Here is a 15620-nt window from a genome sequence, read left to right as displayed (position 1 = left end):
ACTGCCCATGGCAGAAGCCATGAGAGGCACCTCACCCCATTTCCTAATCTACATTATTTTTCAGCCACAGAACTTGGTTTGTATAATTTGCTTAGAGTGGATCAAAGTCCTCTTGGCAAAATTTATGAAGCCATGTTGCTTTAAAATGGATACCTTGCAAGCTGGGTATACCTCCCTAAAGAAAATACATCTCTTCTAAAGAAAAAGATGTTTATTGCTTATGTGACTAAAAAAATAAATTAAACGTATATATCTAAAAACAAACAAACAAAGTAAAACAAAAAACAGGGGTTTGAAAAAACAGTCTAGAAATCTTTAATCAGAGAGTTCAATTCTTGTGCTTTAGGTTTACTTAAAGTAGAGCTTCAGGGGCTGGCTTCATTGTTGAGCTCCAACCACCTTAAATCAAATCCACTTTGATCTGGGGCTCCTACATACATCCTCTGAAAGACCTGAGAGGGTTGGAAGACTATTTTGTAATGACAGCTTCTCTCTGAGTTAGTGTTGTGAAATCTCTGAGGGACCTTCTATTACACAGATAGAGGTGACAGGATCCAGTATCTCAAGTTCACAAAATAGTAGGAAGTTAACTCACAGTCAAGATCTAGGACCAAGGTTGCAAACTCAAATACTGTACCCACTGGGGCCAAAGTTCTTTTTTCTTGAGATGTCAAAAATCTATATGTTTATAAGAAATCACCTTATATTAAAGCATTGATCCATTTTGTTTTAATATTATACGGATCTTGGATCTGGATTTGGCTTGTGGTCACCAGTTTGCTAACCATAGTCTGAGGTCTAAATTTAAAAACACATGCACACTCAGAAGGCAAAATGAAGATCATGGTCACAAACATTATATGCCAAGTACTCTGTAAGCACTGCACTTATCTTAAATTATCTACAATAATCCTAATAGTTGGCTACAATTTTTTGGTCATTTTTCAAATGTGGACATTAAATGACACAGAGGTTAAGAAACTTGCCCAAGTCTACAGCTAATTAAGAGTCTACTCTTGACCATACTACATGTACAATATCCGATTTAGAATCCAAAGTTACAAGGGGTCATTTTTTAAAACTGTCTTCTACTCATTTTCCTTAGCAAATGTTTAAGGCTGGCGACTTTAACAATGATAATTATTATTATCGAATTAAGCTTCTGTTTCCTTTAATTGAACAGAGCAGTAAGACTGGACTGAGTGCGGATATCAGACTCCTGGATGGAGAAGCTCTGGACTGCAGTTCAGCTCTGCTTTTCCTCCAGCTGTGTGATGGCGGTGAACCTTTTAGGCTTTAGTCACACTTCATTGCTTATTCTTCTGGCACGTCAGTGAGGTGGGTTTTCCATCCCAATTTTTGTGGATAAGAAACTGAAGCTCGAAATGACTAACATGAGTGCCTGGTTATGTAAGTCCTCAGGAAGCGGGAGCCAGTGTGACTTCCACACAACCTGACACAAATCATCCGCCTCTGAAAGCAAGCAATGAGCCCCATTTATGAAGCTGTAGACATTATGAGTCCCAAAGATAATAGTCTTGCTGAGGCATTTGCAGATATGCTGGCTATTTTTATTATCATTATTACCCATTGATTTTTTTTGTTTTCTTACCTCTAAGAAAATGACAACCTACAAAAGTAAGGTGGTTTGCTATGATTAAAATTTTTTCGACATTCGAGCAAATGTCCTTTCTACTATGTCACTCTGCCTCCTGGGCCAGTCGACCTTTGCGGTAAATAGCTACAGTGGACTATCCGAAACGGTGGACACAGACAGGCTGGAACAATGAGTGCTATTCCTTAGCATTCAGCACAGCCAAGGGTGTAACAGTGAAAAGTCAGCATCTACATGGGAAAATCAACGCATTCTCTTGGAGACCGATCGGATCCCTGCCCCCTTCCCCCAATGGAGTTGCTGTCTTTTGCACTTTGAAATTTAGCCATTAGGAAACAAATGAACTAGAAGGACCGGAGTTCTTTAAGCTAGATCAAACTGGGGTCGACATTATAAATTTAGCGAGAGGTGGTGAGAACAGAAAGAACAGCAAGGGCTTACTTCAAAGACCAGCGTCTCGTTTGTGGGCCCTGGCGCATACAGACGTTCCGGGTGGTTAAAGGCACGCTGGTACTCGAACACGGTCCCCGCGAAAGAGAACTCCCCAGGCCAGTCGATGCTCCAGCCCCCTGTTAGGTAGTACTTTTGATGAAGGCTTCGGACTGCGAGGTAACTGGAGGATATCTGTAGTTCCTGGATCTCAATGCTTCGGGCCCCCGCTGGAATGATGACTACTGGATAATATTCTAAGTGGAAAAAATAGAACATTCCTGTTTTCCATTGAAGGTGATGAGAAATACTCAGAGATATGTTGTGGCCATTTTTGGAGGGCAGAGATTTTTGAATCATTAACTGACATCCATTTCTATGCTTATGAAGTGAAACTGATCAATTATTTCATTTTTCAAGTGGTGGGAACGCTAGAGAAAGAAATGTATGTGCCTTTCCCAAGTAAAGACAGAAGACACTCTTTAAGGCCCCAAAAACTCAAAAATGTTTTAAATTTTTAATCCACCTAGAGGAAATTTAGAGCCACATATACTCAGTAGTGATATTCAGAGAACAGGGCTCAAAGTTTCATCTTACTCAAGATGTTTACATAATTGCTTCAAATAGTCATCTAATGTGAGTGTGGATCATCAAACTTTCATCGTAAGTTCTTTGTCTAAAATGCATGTGGGGCAGATGACAGCCTGATCAGCATATTGACATTGAAAAGTAGAAAGGCATTTGTTTAACACCTCTCTGAGATGTACGTAATGATAAAACTCTTCACACTAAAAAAAAAAAAAAAAAAAAAAAAAAAATCTATCTTCCCTAGCAGTAGCATCGAAAGCCATCATCTTCTGTGTGCCAGGTGAGCCAATAAAAGGCTCGACCGTATTTAGCATGACTCGAACTTGTTCGGCAGCAAAGGGTGTATCCCCCGCAGTGACAGCGATGCCACAGCAGCAGCTCTTACCATTTGCTTTATGCTGGTTGAGGTATAGGCCTTTATAAAACTTGCAGGTCGAATTATCACCTTTGCAAACACCACATGCATCGAAAACTGCTTTAGAGCCGAGTTCATGATCGCATCCCACTGGCTGTGATGAAAAGGAAAAAAGTGAGAAAATCAAAGATCAGAGAAGCCAGTGGCTAAAAATAACTAAGGGGTCCATGGTTTTCTGTATTTACAGAACATTAGGAAACAGATTCAGCTTTACTGTTAAAAGCACAGCCTCGAGTTTGACTGACTAGAGGTCCAATTCCTTCCCCTGTCAATAGTAGATGCATAACTAGGCAAGTTTAACTCATCTACGGCTTAGACCCTTCTTCTGTAAAGCTGGAATAAAAAGTCACCACTGCTACTAAAGACAAGCGAGCTTATTCAGACTAGCTGACTGAAACTTAAAAATGTTAGACAACACACACATACGCACCATTAAAAGACCAAAGTGCTCACAACCGAATTAAGAGAAAGTAGACATCCGAAAAGAAAAATAAACAGTAGTATATCAAAATACATTTGAGAGGTTCTAATTACATAGTGAATGTACTTAGCAAACACTGGGCAAAAGTTTACTATTATTTACATTCTTAACTTTTGCATCTATTATGTAAAGTAGGGTCTATCACCTCCATTCAATATATGTGGAAATGGAGTAAAAGAGAAACACAAAATTGGACAGAGGTCATGTAGAAAGTAGGTGGGGAATTTGGAGACAGAGCTCACATCCAATTCGAACCCGTTGCCCTTTTTCCTTATGCCGCCTACTTTTCTCCAGACAGAGAATCTCTTGCAACACTTGTCACGGCATGCATTTAACATGAGGAAACACAAACGTGATCAGACATCCCAAAGCAGAAAGGTTCTCTTACTTCACAAATCCCATCAATACAAACATCATTTTTGTTTGGGGAGCAAGGAGTTCCGTCTTTCACCTTGCCGGACATGGCAAAAAAAAATTCAAAGTTCTCAGCCTTGCAGTACAGTCTACATCGATCTTCCTCTAGAAGCAAAGAGATCAACAGAGGACATGGTCAAGAGGAAATCGTAGGAAAATGACATGACTATCATAAGGATGAATCAGATTTATTTAGAATGCTATCTATCATAATCAAAGTGAAAAATATGTGCAGTTTTATGTATGGGTGTGTGTCGGCGCATGTGCGTGCATGAATACATATGAATGTGGCTTTTAAAATTGTGAATGTCATTTAACAACTCAAATAAAACTGATTTAACATTAATACGTGGAATTTTAACTTTCTAATCCTCAGTAATAGCCATGATACATATATCAGTGGGTTGTGTAGTTATTCTCCTCGGATAGTAAAAATTTGAGGCTTCATAGGCCCTATGATCTGCCATTGACGATATAGAAATGAAGGATTATTTAAAGTTCCGATAAACACACAATAGAATATATAGATGTCAAATTATAATGTACACCTGAAAATTATATAATTGTATTAACCAATGTTACCCCAATAAACTTAAAAAAAAGTTCCAATAAAACTTTATTTTAAAAAAGCAAGTCAGATTTGCCCCACGGGCCGTAGTTTGCCAATCTGTGTTTAGGACGTAGATTACTTTAGGTATTTATTCAATCTGTTAAGAGGGAAAAATTTAGGCATTTTGAAAAAAAAGGCAGATGGTAAATTACGTTTGTAAAACATACAGAGAAGAATCATATCATGAAAAGGAAGAAGCAGCAAAAAAACTAAACCTAAAGACTAAAAAAATATAACCTTTATTGATCGTTGTTTCCCAAAAGTTTCTGGTATCACAAGCAAAAGGGGAAAAAGTAATATATTTATAGAGCATTTGTTATCAGAAGGAAGTTATACTAATTTCTCAAGTAGAAAGAGTTCTTCTAGGCCAGGGACTCCAGGTGGCATCTCTCACATGATACTGAGTAGGCAATGCTGTGTGATAGCCCTGTTAACAGTCTCATAGCAAAAGTGTACAGTTTGCAGTTGTGCTTCATGAAACCTCTCGATAAAAGACAAAGCCAAAGATGAGAGGTTTAATTATTATGTTCCAAATATGCAGAAGTGTGGATGGATTAATTTTTCTCTCTCACCCAGAAATAAAAAAAGAAAATTAAATAGCTTTATTTAACACCTGCTAATTTTTACACATGAGATCAGGGAGCTGGACGATACATAAACTATCTCTTTTCTCCATCATTTCCAGGAATTAACAAGTTCTAGAAAGTTCCAATTTTCCAGCACAGGTTCCCAGGCAAGTTGTTAACTAGTCCATCAGAAACACAGAGGAAAAAAAATGACTACTGTAAGACAAAGACAGGCTATGTTTATGAAGAAGTCATCCCTTGCTCTTCTCAAACTGCGTGAAGTCACAAAACCTTGAAATCATGGTCAGTCTTTTCTGATTCTAAGGAAGCACCAAAAGTAGAAGAGGGAAGGAAGAGGAGGCTTTAGTTTTTCTGTCTCTCTCCACTAGGATGTGAGATCTTAAGGTCGGGGTCTCTGTTTGATTCGATGTAGTTTCCTCCGCATCTAGCAGGGGGTCTGCCATGCAGTCTATGCTCAGCAAACATCTGGTGAGTCAGTGAATGAAATGGCAGCCTCCCAACTTAGTAAAAACTCCAAAAAAATCAGTGAAAGAACTTCGAAACCAAAAACATTTTGCAAGTTACAAAACGGATTGGCTTAACTTTCCCCTTATGTATTCAACACAGAATCTATTTAAAGGATGATAATGATCTATTAACAGATTCCACAAACACTATATTTGAATGAAAGATGTAAAGAGGGAAAGGCCAAAGAATATCCAAGAAGACAAAGCAAAGAACAAAAGGGGAAGTGAAAGGAAGGACAACAGTGTCTTGGAGAAAGAACCATGGATAAGAAACATGGAATTATGGGAGATTACAACCAAGAGAGAATAAATCTTTAAATGTGAGAAGCGAAAGCAACTGCAGCTATTCTATCAAACTGTCCACTGATCCTGTTGTATAATATCCTTTCTAGGCAGCTACTCAGTTCCTGATAGAACGCCCCAAGTGATGGAGAGCTTACAACTCCCAAAGGACATAGTTCCATTATGGATATTTATTCCTTTTAAAGTATAAATATGTGCTAAGTGCTGTTCTTAGGTATTGGAGATACAAGCGTACTCGAAATGGACAAAGGTTTTGTCCCTGTGGAACCTAAATTCTAGTGGCGAGAAAGGTAATAAATAAGTGACTATATAATATAAATTCACGTGCTGAGAAGAGCTATGAAGAATAAAGCAGGTTAAGGGTTCAAAGGAACATATGAAAAAAGGATAATTTGGATAGGCCGGCAAGGAAGGTTCTCTCTGAGGAGGAGATATGGCTAGGAAGTTCTTAGTCCTTGAATTAACTGTATTCACTGAAGCAATTCCAAATAAATATAAATATCCCTTCTATTCGATAGCTCTTTGAATTTTTGCAGGGAACTAATTTCATTTCTGTAGGAAATATCTATATAGATCTCTCACTGTTTCCACCTAAGACACAGATTTTAGAATTTTTGTGTCATCTTGATCTGTGTTTTGGGTATTCATGATCTAGAAGCAGATCGATGCTCCTGCAGTGGCTGGTCTGGTGCTGAGCAAAGCTGTGCTATCATCTTTGACCTGAGGTCCCACCTGTTAGAATGATGCCTCTAATTACATTAGCTCCTCTGTGATTATGGATAACATAGGTGCGTTGTTTTTGCACAGGAACAGTCTTGAGTCTTATTTCCCATGAACTGTCATTAAATTTAGTCTCTATTTTACACATTTGTACTTGGAATTCACGGTTATCCTTTTTCAAGAGAGTATGGAGGAGTTTTAATAAAGTGAGTGAATGGAATTAACGGAAAGGAAACAACTAGAATATATGGCAGCTTATTCTGCATAGGTAATAGAAAGTACATTAAATTTGTATATTATAACTAAAATGTTTTGATGCTTAACCAAAATAAAAACAAATTATAAAGTAAACTAAAAACCACTACTTTGTTATAATTAGTACTAACAACTTAATATGCATACATATTTTACTCATGGGCATGGGTGTGTGTGTGTGTGTGTGTGTGTGTGTGTGTGTGTGCACACTCTGAAAATAGGCCTTCCCATTCTTGTAATCATCTAACATGTCAGTTACTGAGTACGGTGTCTCTATGGGGCATATATGGTTTCACGAGTTTTTGGTCTGGTTAATTCATACCAATTTCAATTAACATCCCTGGGAGATTTAACTGCTGAAATGTCAAAGGTAAGTTTAGAAATATAAATGCATTCCAAACACATGAACACTTTAGCTTACAGATGTGGGAGACAAGGAGTGTCTTGCGAAAAAAACAAGTGTGGAAAAATAAACACAACCTATGGAAGTGAATTTAAAAATGGGCCAAGACGGGTCTGGGATTATAAGTTTTCATATAGGCAGTAAGTCCTTCAGTGTTGCTCATTCGCATCACTGTCCACAGAGAAACATATTTACCAAATTACCTTCCACTTCCGTGTAGGGCTTCCACTGGTAGAACCATCCACGGAAAGGTTTGCTGTTGTATTCTGCGCACTGCTGGGCTCGAAAGTCCAAACTGTTTTCATTACAGGGGTTGATATTGCACAGCTGATAAATACGGCTAGAACCTGGACAGAACTTGCCACCATACTGAGGCCTAAAAATAAAATCAAAGAACTTTAATGCTAGCAATCAAAAGGCTGTTAGTCACAGGCAGTGACATGTGGAGGAACAATCCAGATGAGCACTGTCATAGCGCATGCAGTCTATTATGAAAATGGAAGGACGTAGCATATGACTTGCCACATCTCTTCTTGTACCCATAGCAGACATGGCAGATTCCTCTCAACACAACCCTCTCAAGTAGCCACGCCCACTGCTCATCAACTGGACTTGGTGTGTTAAATCAAACTTATTTGCTATTTCTGATCCACTTTTTACATTCTGGCAATTTCCTTAAAGAACAATGAAAGCGTATTCTTGATATTCATCATATCATTTTAGTTTTTGGAAATCTGTAAATGCACCTCAATATTCTTATTAATGTACATAAATACACATACCCCCTATATTGGCATCAAAGCTCTTTGAATGTGAACCCAGCCTACTCTCCAGCTCTTCTCCCATTTCTAAACACTCGTCCTCTCCCTACCGTTAGCCCTGCACCTGCTGCTATGTAGAAGGTCAGGACACTGGGGAGAAAGAGCAGAAAACTCCCTTGGCCATGTTTTCAATCCAGCTTTGTCAGTCACGGAGCCGATATTTTGATTATGGTCTGACTCTTGTGTGTTTTATTCAAATTGATTCGAAACTCCAAGGCAAAATATTCCCTTGTTTTCATCTGCACAATCACATTTTAACTTTGCAGGTGGCCTACTCCTTTCTTGACAAGCGCGACGGGAAATGGGTTTGTGAGTAGGGAATCCCATCAGGACATAAATAATTTTATGATCTAATGGCAAGCTCTTTAGGATCTTGGTAGGCAGGCTGCGAAACCAAAAAGCAAAATAAAAACGGAGCACAAACCACACTGAAAATTGCCAATAACATCGTATCCAGCTTACTCCAGGCACAAAGCAATTGCTTCTTTTCATTCCCACTTTTTTGTATTTTTCTCAAAAGGCTAACACCCAACGATGGGCCGTCTCACACAAAAGCTCAATGCAAACATGTAACATGAAAGAAGGCTCCAGGTCAATAAATTTATGGGCTTAAAATTCTTTGTCTCTTTAGGAAGCACAAGAATGCTATAAAACACCCCTGGATTTGCTTCAGCATATTTTATCAAATCCTCCCATAACAGCATGCTAAAATGGATTCAACAGAAACGGGAAGTGTCACACTGCCAGAATGAGATTTTTCTATTTCAAAACATTCTGGGGTAACTACTTAAACATTCAGCAGTCCTTGCACTAGATCAAATCCCTGAGGACTTCTTAAATCATTATCTAAAAAGCATTTAGAAAAACCTTAAAGTACCATCTGACAGCCTTACTATTCCTGGTCATCTTTACGAGGCATATTTAAAACTCAGTGTGAGACTCAGATTTTACAAATAACCTTCATTTAGTCTATTTAAACTTAATAAAGGGAAAAAGGACCCCATGTGTTACTTTTTCAACTCAGAAACTATAACATGGAAAAGACCTCAAAACTCACATAGCCATCCCCTCACTTTATAGGCGATGTGAGAAATGGCTGGTAGAGCTCACAAAACTTGCTGAGTAAAGTTCACACGGAAGAGAGCAGAGCCTAACCTCATCTCCTGATTCTTCAGGATTCTTTTCCTACTGCACTCTGCCTGCACTTAACTGAGTTAGGCAATAGGACCAGGGCTTAGAAGAGGAAGCAAATAATGCACAATGGTCAGGGTGCTGGCCTTTTATAAATGGGCAGACCTGGATTTTAATATTCTCTGCCTTTCCCCAGTTTAACTTTAGGCAATTTATCCTCCTAATCAGTAAAGTGGGGGCAATTTTGACAATTAACTGAGATAACATTTGTAAAGAATTTAGGGCCGGCTAGGGCAAAGTTAGCACAAATAAATAGTAACTATTTTAAAATTCTTTCTACTTTTAATGACTGGCAAGAATTTGGACATCTCCACCAAATCCCCCAAAACAGGTACATTTTTTTGCAGCTCTGAACATGACTGTTGGGATAAATTAACAGAAAATTCTACTATGACATCCTTTGGTGTAATAAGTTCATTAAGATCAGAAACAAAAATATAAACAGAAATGTCTAGGCTCATGATTTTGTCTTTACATTAGATTATTATAAAGTATACCCATAATTTGCTTCTGCATAATTATCTAGTCCTTCCTATAAATGGTTATAATGTTTGCTGCTGGCTGATCATTGGAATCACTTGGGGAGCTCTGCTAAATACACACACACACCTCTGCACGCACACATCCACGCACACGTTCCTGGGCCCTCCACAGCCATTCTCAATAAGAATATATGATGGGGAAGATCCAGAAATCAGTTTTTTAAAAGCACACCTGGTGATTCTGACAATCAGCTGAGCCTGAAAATTACTGGTTGGAAAAAGAGCCAGAAATTTGATTCGATTATTATTCTGAAGCTATGACTCTAGTGGCATATTATTCTTTCTTAAATAGATTAACATTTTATGAAAGTTCTAGAATGCCTTAGCACATTTAATTTTCACTATTTTAATTTCATTATTTTCTTGAACAGAGTTTATAGGAATTTCACTAGGCTCTCTTTAAGTGTAATGAGTCAGGGAACCAAGAAAAATGTCAAAGGATTAAGACTGTGGGCTCTTGGTCTGACTCTATTAGGACGAGCTTGGTGACCTGGGCAAGAGTTTCTTCTATGAATGGGACCCTCTGCCACCCCTGGTTACCCCCTGTAAAATAACTGGATTAGACTGCAGGTTGCAACTCACATATCTGTTCTAACCTGACTGGGGGAAAAAAAAATGTGTGGAGAAGTGTTTGGAGAAGGTTGCTGAGGGCTCAGTAGAAAATAAGGCTTTCATCAATTAAAAATGTCTGTCACAGACATGGGAAAAAGAAGAAGGGTCACGTGTATCTGGTACTGGCCATCCAGAACGAGATAATCTATAAACTCTCTTGAAGCTGAAAGGTTTGATAAATCCATGAATCAGCCAGAAATGATTCATTTTTGATGCAACAAAAATATGTTCTGGAAAAACTATCATTGTGTGAAATAAAAAGCTCGCACTGCTTTTACCATCAAAAAAATAAAAATGGTTAGTCTGAGTGATGTGAACAGACCAAATGTTCAAATCGAAAGAAGAAAGAAATCAGTAACTTGAAATAAAGAGGAAAAAGCAGCTTTACTATAATAAACTGAAATAAGAACAGGGAACTAATTCAATTGTCCCAGGAAAGCTGATTACTTGTTTTATTTGTGACTTAAAGCTTAATTAAAGCAAACAGTACCCTGATTAGCTTTAATCTTTTTAAAATGATAAAACTGCACCAAGTGGAACTACTTTAGTGATTAATTTTTCTATTAGACATCTCTAAAATTACAATATGATATTTCCATGAACAATGCCCTATTATAATAAGAGTTCTCAATCCCACAGATATGGGAGAGGTTTTAATTTAAATCTCGGGGGCATCACTCATGCACTTTACCAGCAGAGCTATTAAGTTAGGTAATCTATTTATTTCTTGGGAAAATAGCAATTGTAAAATGTTGTGATGTATGAAAACCAGATCCATGAACTATGCTGCAAAAATGAAAAGTAATATAATGAATTTTAACAATTCTATCCTAGACATAGGCTATGTTCAAAGTACAGGAGAGTGGTTTTAATAATCTGGTTTAAATTGTAACTGCATCATAAACCTCCCTACAATTATACATAATTACTGGGTCTGATCAGAGTAGTAAGTCTCAACTGGGGAGGACTTTGTCCCCTACAGGACTTTTGGCAATGTCTGGAGACAGTTTTGGTTGTCACAACTTGGAGGCTTGGTGGGAACAAGAGTCATCCTACTGGCTTCTAGTGGGTAGAGACTAGGGATGCTGCTAAACATCCTGCTATGCACAGGACCAACCCCTACAAAAAAAAAAATTTCTACCTTAAAACGTTAGTAGCGCCAACGTTGAGAAATGTTATATTAGTCTGAGATATCCCAAAAAGCACCTAACAAACCATGGTTTATGGATGTCCTAACCCTCTCTTATATTTTGGAACAAATTGACCTTTTGATCCAGCTCAGTCTGCATTCACATGAAGTATTATTTACTATTTTAAAAATTTCCTTGGGCTCTCGTTTCGTTATTTTTAGTTCTCAATCTACCAAACATTTTAATGCAATGTTTAGTACCTGCTAGGCACGCATAAAAAGCACATTATAAATATTAACTCAGTTGATGAAGGTGCTATCTTTATCCCATTTTGGCAAATGAGAATGCTTGAGCAGGGAGAGTTAGTTGTCTTGCCACAGAGTTAGGAAGCGGTGGGCCAGGAAGATCTGGGTTATTGGGATTAAGTGTGTATTCCTACCCTCCATGCTATGCCACCACTCAAATCATGTTGTAAAATTAAATCCACTATTTTCCAACGTCCCATCACATTCTCCTCCATAGCATTTTCCAAAGCCCACCCTCACTAGTAAGGCCTCTCCCCACTACTGCTCAGGGCTGGCCCTCTGTGACCCTGTGTTCCTTCCTGGTGAGTTTAAGATGAAATGAGGAAAACCACATGCACCCCAGAACCCTTTGTTGAATGCCCACTGGACACTCCTCAGTGTGTCAGACATTCTACAGATGTAATTTTTAATCCTTCCCAAAACTTCAGAGGTGGGTATAATTATCTCCATTCTGTACATAAACCCAAGCTCAAAGTTCATGTGACTTTCTCGAAGTCACACATTTAATAAAGGGCAGACCAAAGATTTGGAGTCAGCTCTGTCTCCAAAACCTGGTTCTTTCTAAATAACCATGCCAATCATGATTCATGTGGGAATTTGAGCAGATAAAAGTAACATCAAACCACCTTCTTTTTCCTATAGAGCTAACTGAAGTTCAGAATCCTAGTACTAGACCAAAGGGTACCCACAGGTGCCCACAGGCCAATTTCAACCCGCAGATGTTTTGATGAGTCCTCAGCTTTTGTTTTTTGTTTTTTAAAGAAAATTGAATTTGTCATCAATAGTTTAGGAATTGGGAAATTTTACATACAACTTTTTTTTTAGATTTCTGGTTTCTCTTGAAAAGTCAGGCAGATCTGTCAACACGTGTTGATGTACATTCCTGCAGCGCAAAAATCGGCATACTTTCTCCAGATCATCAGTTTGAGAGGGACACACGACTCTACCAGCCAAGCTTCTCTGTTCCACAATATCACAGGCATTCTGTTGCGTGACTTTATAGCCCTAATTTAGATTCAGAAAGTAGCTCAGACCATTACTGGAATCCTTGATCATATTCACATGTAGAATAACTCCTTCACCGTTTTTCAGTTTCTGTTCACCATACCTCCCCGCCAGTGCATACGACCTTTCTAGGCAAACGGTAAAACCCTAGTTGATGGCTGTGAACTGGAGAGAAGAAAAGCACATTTGAAAACAGGGTGTGAGCAAAACAAAGCAGCCAGTAAGTCACAGGCTGAAGGCTGTGACCTCACGAATGCTTTCTGCTGGAGTCTTACTTGGGGTTATTGCAGTGTCTCTCTTGATATCTGACGCCTCCACCACAAGTTCTGGAACAGTCTGACCACTTCGACCAGGCAGACCACTGGCCGTGGATGGGCCGGGGCCCATGCTCCCCAAACTTCACACACTGGCCTTGCCGACACCACTGTGAAAAGAATAGGTGACATGTTTCCTGTCAGAAACCATCCAGGAAAGGGCAAGGAGTCATAAACACTTGGATGTTAACAGGAAAAAACGAGTCTGCTGGCAAGTGGAAGATTGCATGACGCCTTGATAGAATTCCTTTGCTGGCTGTGCTTTACAAACATTCACTTAGTCCACGTTTACCACATGCATTTTGAAAGGCTGACATCGAGAGAGAAGGGGCATCTGTCACCAACCAGCTGAGTACTATATTCTTTGTGAGCTGCGGAGGTGAAATGTGCAGATGTGATTCCATCTGACGCCAGCGGAGTCAGAGCAGACAGAATGTCAACTGAGCCTCTCCGAACACTTAGGAAGGAGGCTGCTTAGAGAACAGTTTGGATCACGTACTCTGGGAGAACCAGCTTTTAAGATATTAACACAGAATTTATGATTCTGGATGAGTATCTCATCATTAAAATAGATACAATCATGTATACATTTTTGTTTATCCCATACCATCCTAGAAATCATTTCCTATAAAACTAAATAGCTTTCAGTCAATGTGAATTGTGCTTTTAGATAACACCCTTTGACCTTCCGTCTGTCTAAAAGGACCCTGCTTAAGACCCTCAGATGACTTTGAACTCTGAGCGTTTTTTTATGAATTAGCTCTGGGTCTTTCATTTGCCAATGATCTGCTCAAGCAGGGTGAGAACTGTTTCCTTCGCTGAACTTTCCGTTTCAGTCCTTTGTAACACATACCAGGCTTTGCTGGTCATCTCTGTCCTTGGGGGCTGCATTAGCCTCTGGTAGTGGTTTTTTTCCTGCGGTGCTTTTATTATGAGCTAGTTCTGCATGACTTAGCATAACTGCACACTCTCCTAAAAGCCTCTGCAATTAGGTTTAAAGGGTTGGGGTTTAAACTGTGCCAGGTTCTGCTGAGGAGTGGGGGTTCAGTTCCAGAATTATGGGGAGGGTGGTTGACTTTCAAATTTTCACCTTTCCCCCATGGCACATCTGGCTTTGTGGCTGTTTATTGTGTTGCTAGTTGTCTAGGTCCAGATATTGCTTCCTATCTTCAAATTCTTGCCATGTATTGATTAATTCTTCTGTTTTTAATTTTTCTTTTCCTTGGATTAATTGCCATTTCAGAGACTGCATGTCATATAACATTGTTGAGAACTTTGGGAGGAAAAGCAATCAGCAATTTGAGGATTTTTGTCTACCGTAAGCATGAATCTGAATCTTCCCTACCAGGAGAGTTCCTGGGACTCTCCTGGACTGAGCTCAGTGGCTGAGACAAAATAATAACAACAGCCAACAACAGAAGCAGCTTCAGTTTATTAAGTTGCTCTACGTGCCAGAAATGGTGCAGGCAGGGAGAGGAGGGAGGATGTCACATGCAGCATCTAATATAATCCTAAGAGCTTAAGAGTAACTATTTTCTGGATGAGGGAAATTTAGTAAAGAAATACCCAAGTAGCTACACAACCAGCTGAGAATGGATTTAAATTCAGTAGCCAAAGCTCCTAAACAGGACACAGAGCTTTCTCACCTCAGAGACAAATTGCCCACTGAGCTATCTTACCTCTAATCTAATTTCTTTTTCAGAAATGTGTTTTTTAGACCTGTTCCAACCCTTCAATTATTTTGATTTTCTTTTTTTTCAGGATTTATCCAGTATTGGGTTAGGATGCTGACAGTCTCCTCTGGGTTTTTCAACCAGTATAGGAATCAAGAACATATAAGTATGTGCAAACATGTACAATCCACATGTATGTACAAAATTCTACATATAACATGTAAATGTAAAATATATACACACACATAACTTTATCTGTCCATACATATGTATTTCTAGCACTGCTTCTAATTTCAAATTGAATGGCCATGACTCAGGCAAATATCTTTCATGACAGACAGCGAGCACAAACCTTTCTTTCCTTGTACATGTCATCTAGATAAAAACAATGTGGCTTTCACAGCCTCGCATATCTACTGAGCATTCATGGTACAAATATTACTAAAGAACCAGGGAAGGACTGGAGAAGGATGGAGCAGGATTTGGTTGGGTTCTAGTTATGGAAAAACAAACAAAACATGGAGTAGATGCAACTCTGCACGAAACTTGAGATACAGCATGAGTGAGATGCAGCCCTGGCCTCATGGAGTTTATGGTTTAACAGCCAATTGCATCCCCCAGTGAAGGGAGACTCAGAGAATCACATATGTAAATGAGGAATAATTATACTGAAGTGATGATGGATAAAACTTATAAGAATG

General features: G+C 38.9%; 1 protein-coding gene across 2 annotated transcripts in view; it reads right to left on the bottom strand.

Moving 5' to 3' along the window:
• ADAMTS18 (ADAM metallopeptidase with thrombospondin type 1 motif 18) overlaps positions 1 to 15620 on the bottom strand; it is a 357590-nt gene that overhangs the window by 26230 nt on the left and 315740 nt on the right. For both annotated transcript variants that reach the window (XM_039888839.1, XM_039888840.1), the window contains 5 exons: positions 13208 to 13356; positions 7530 to 7702; positions 3917 to 4047; positions 3018 to 3141; positions 2057 to 2301 (listed from right to left, as the gene is read on the bottom strand). In XM_039888839.1, the coding sequence (XP_039744773.1) occupies positions 2057 to 2301; positions 3018 to 3141; positions 3917 to 4047; positions 7530 to 7702; positions 13208 to 13356 (822 nt within the window). The remainder of the gene's footprint in view (positions 1 to 2056; positions 2302 to 3017; positions 3142 to 3916; positions 4048 to 7529; positions 7703 to 13207; positions 13357 to 15620) is intronic.

This window comes from Pteropus medius, unplaced genomic scaffold (assembly GCF_902729225.1).
Source record: "Pteropus medius unplaced genomic scaffold, Ma_sr-lr_union100, whole genome shotgun sequence".
In the NCBI taxonomy this organism is placed as follows: Eukaryota; Metazoa; Chordata; class Mammalia; order Chiroptera; family Pteropodidae; genus Pteropus; species Pteropus medius.
This window is presented reverse-complemented; position numbering and strand designations above follow the sequence as displayed.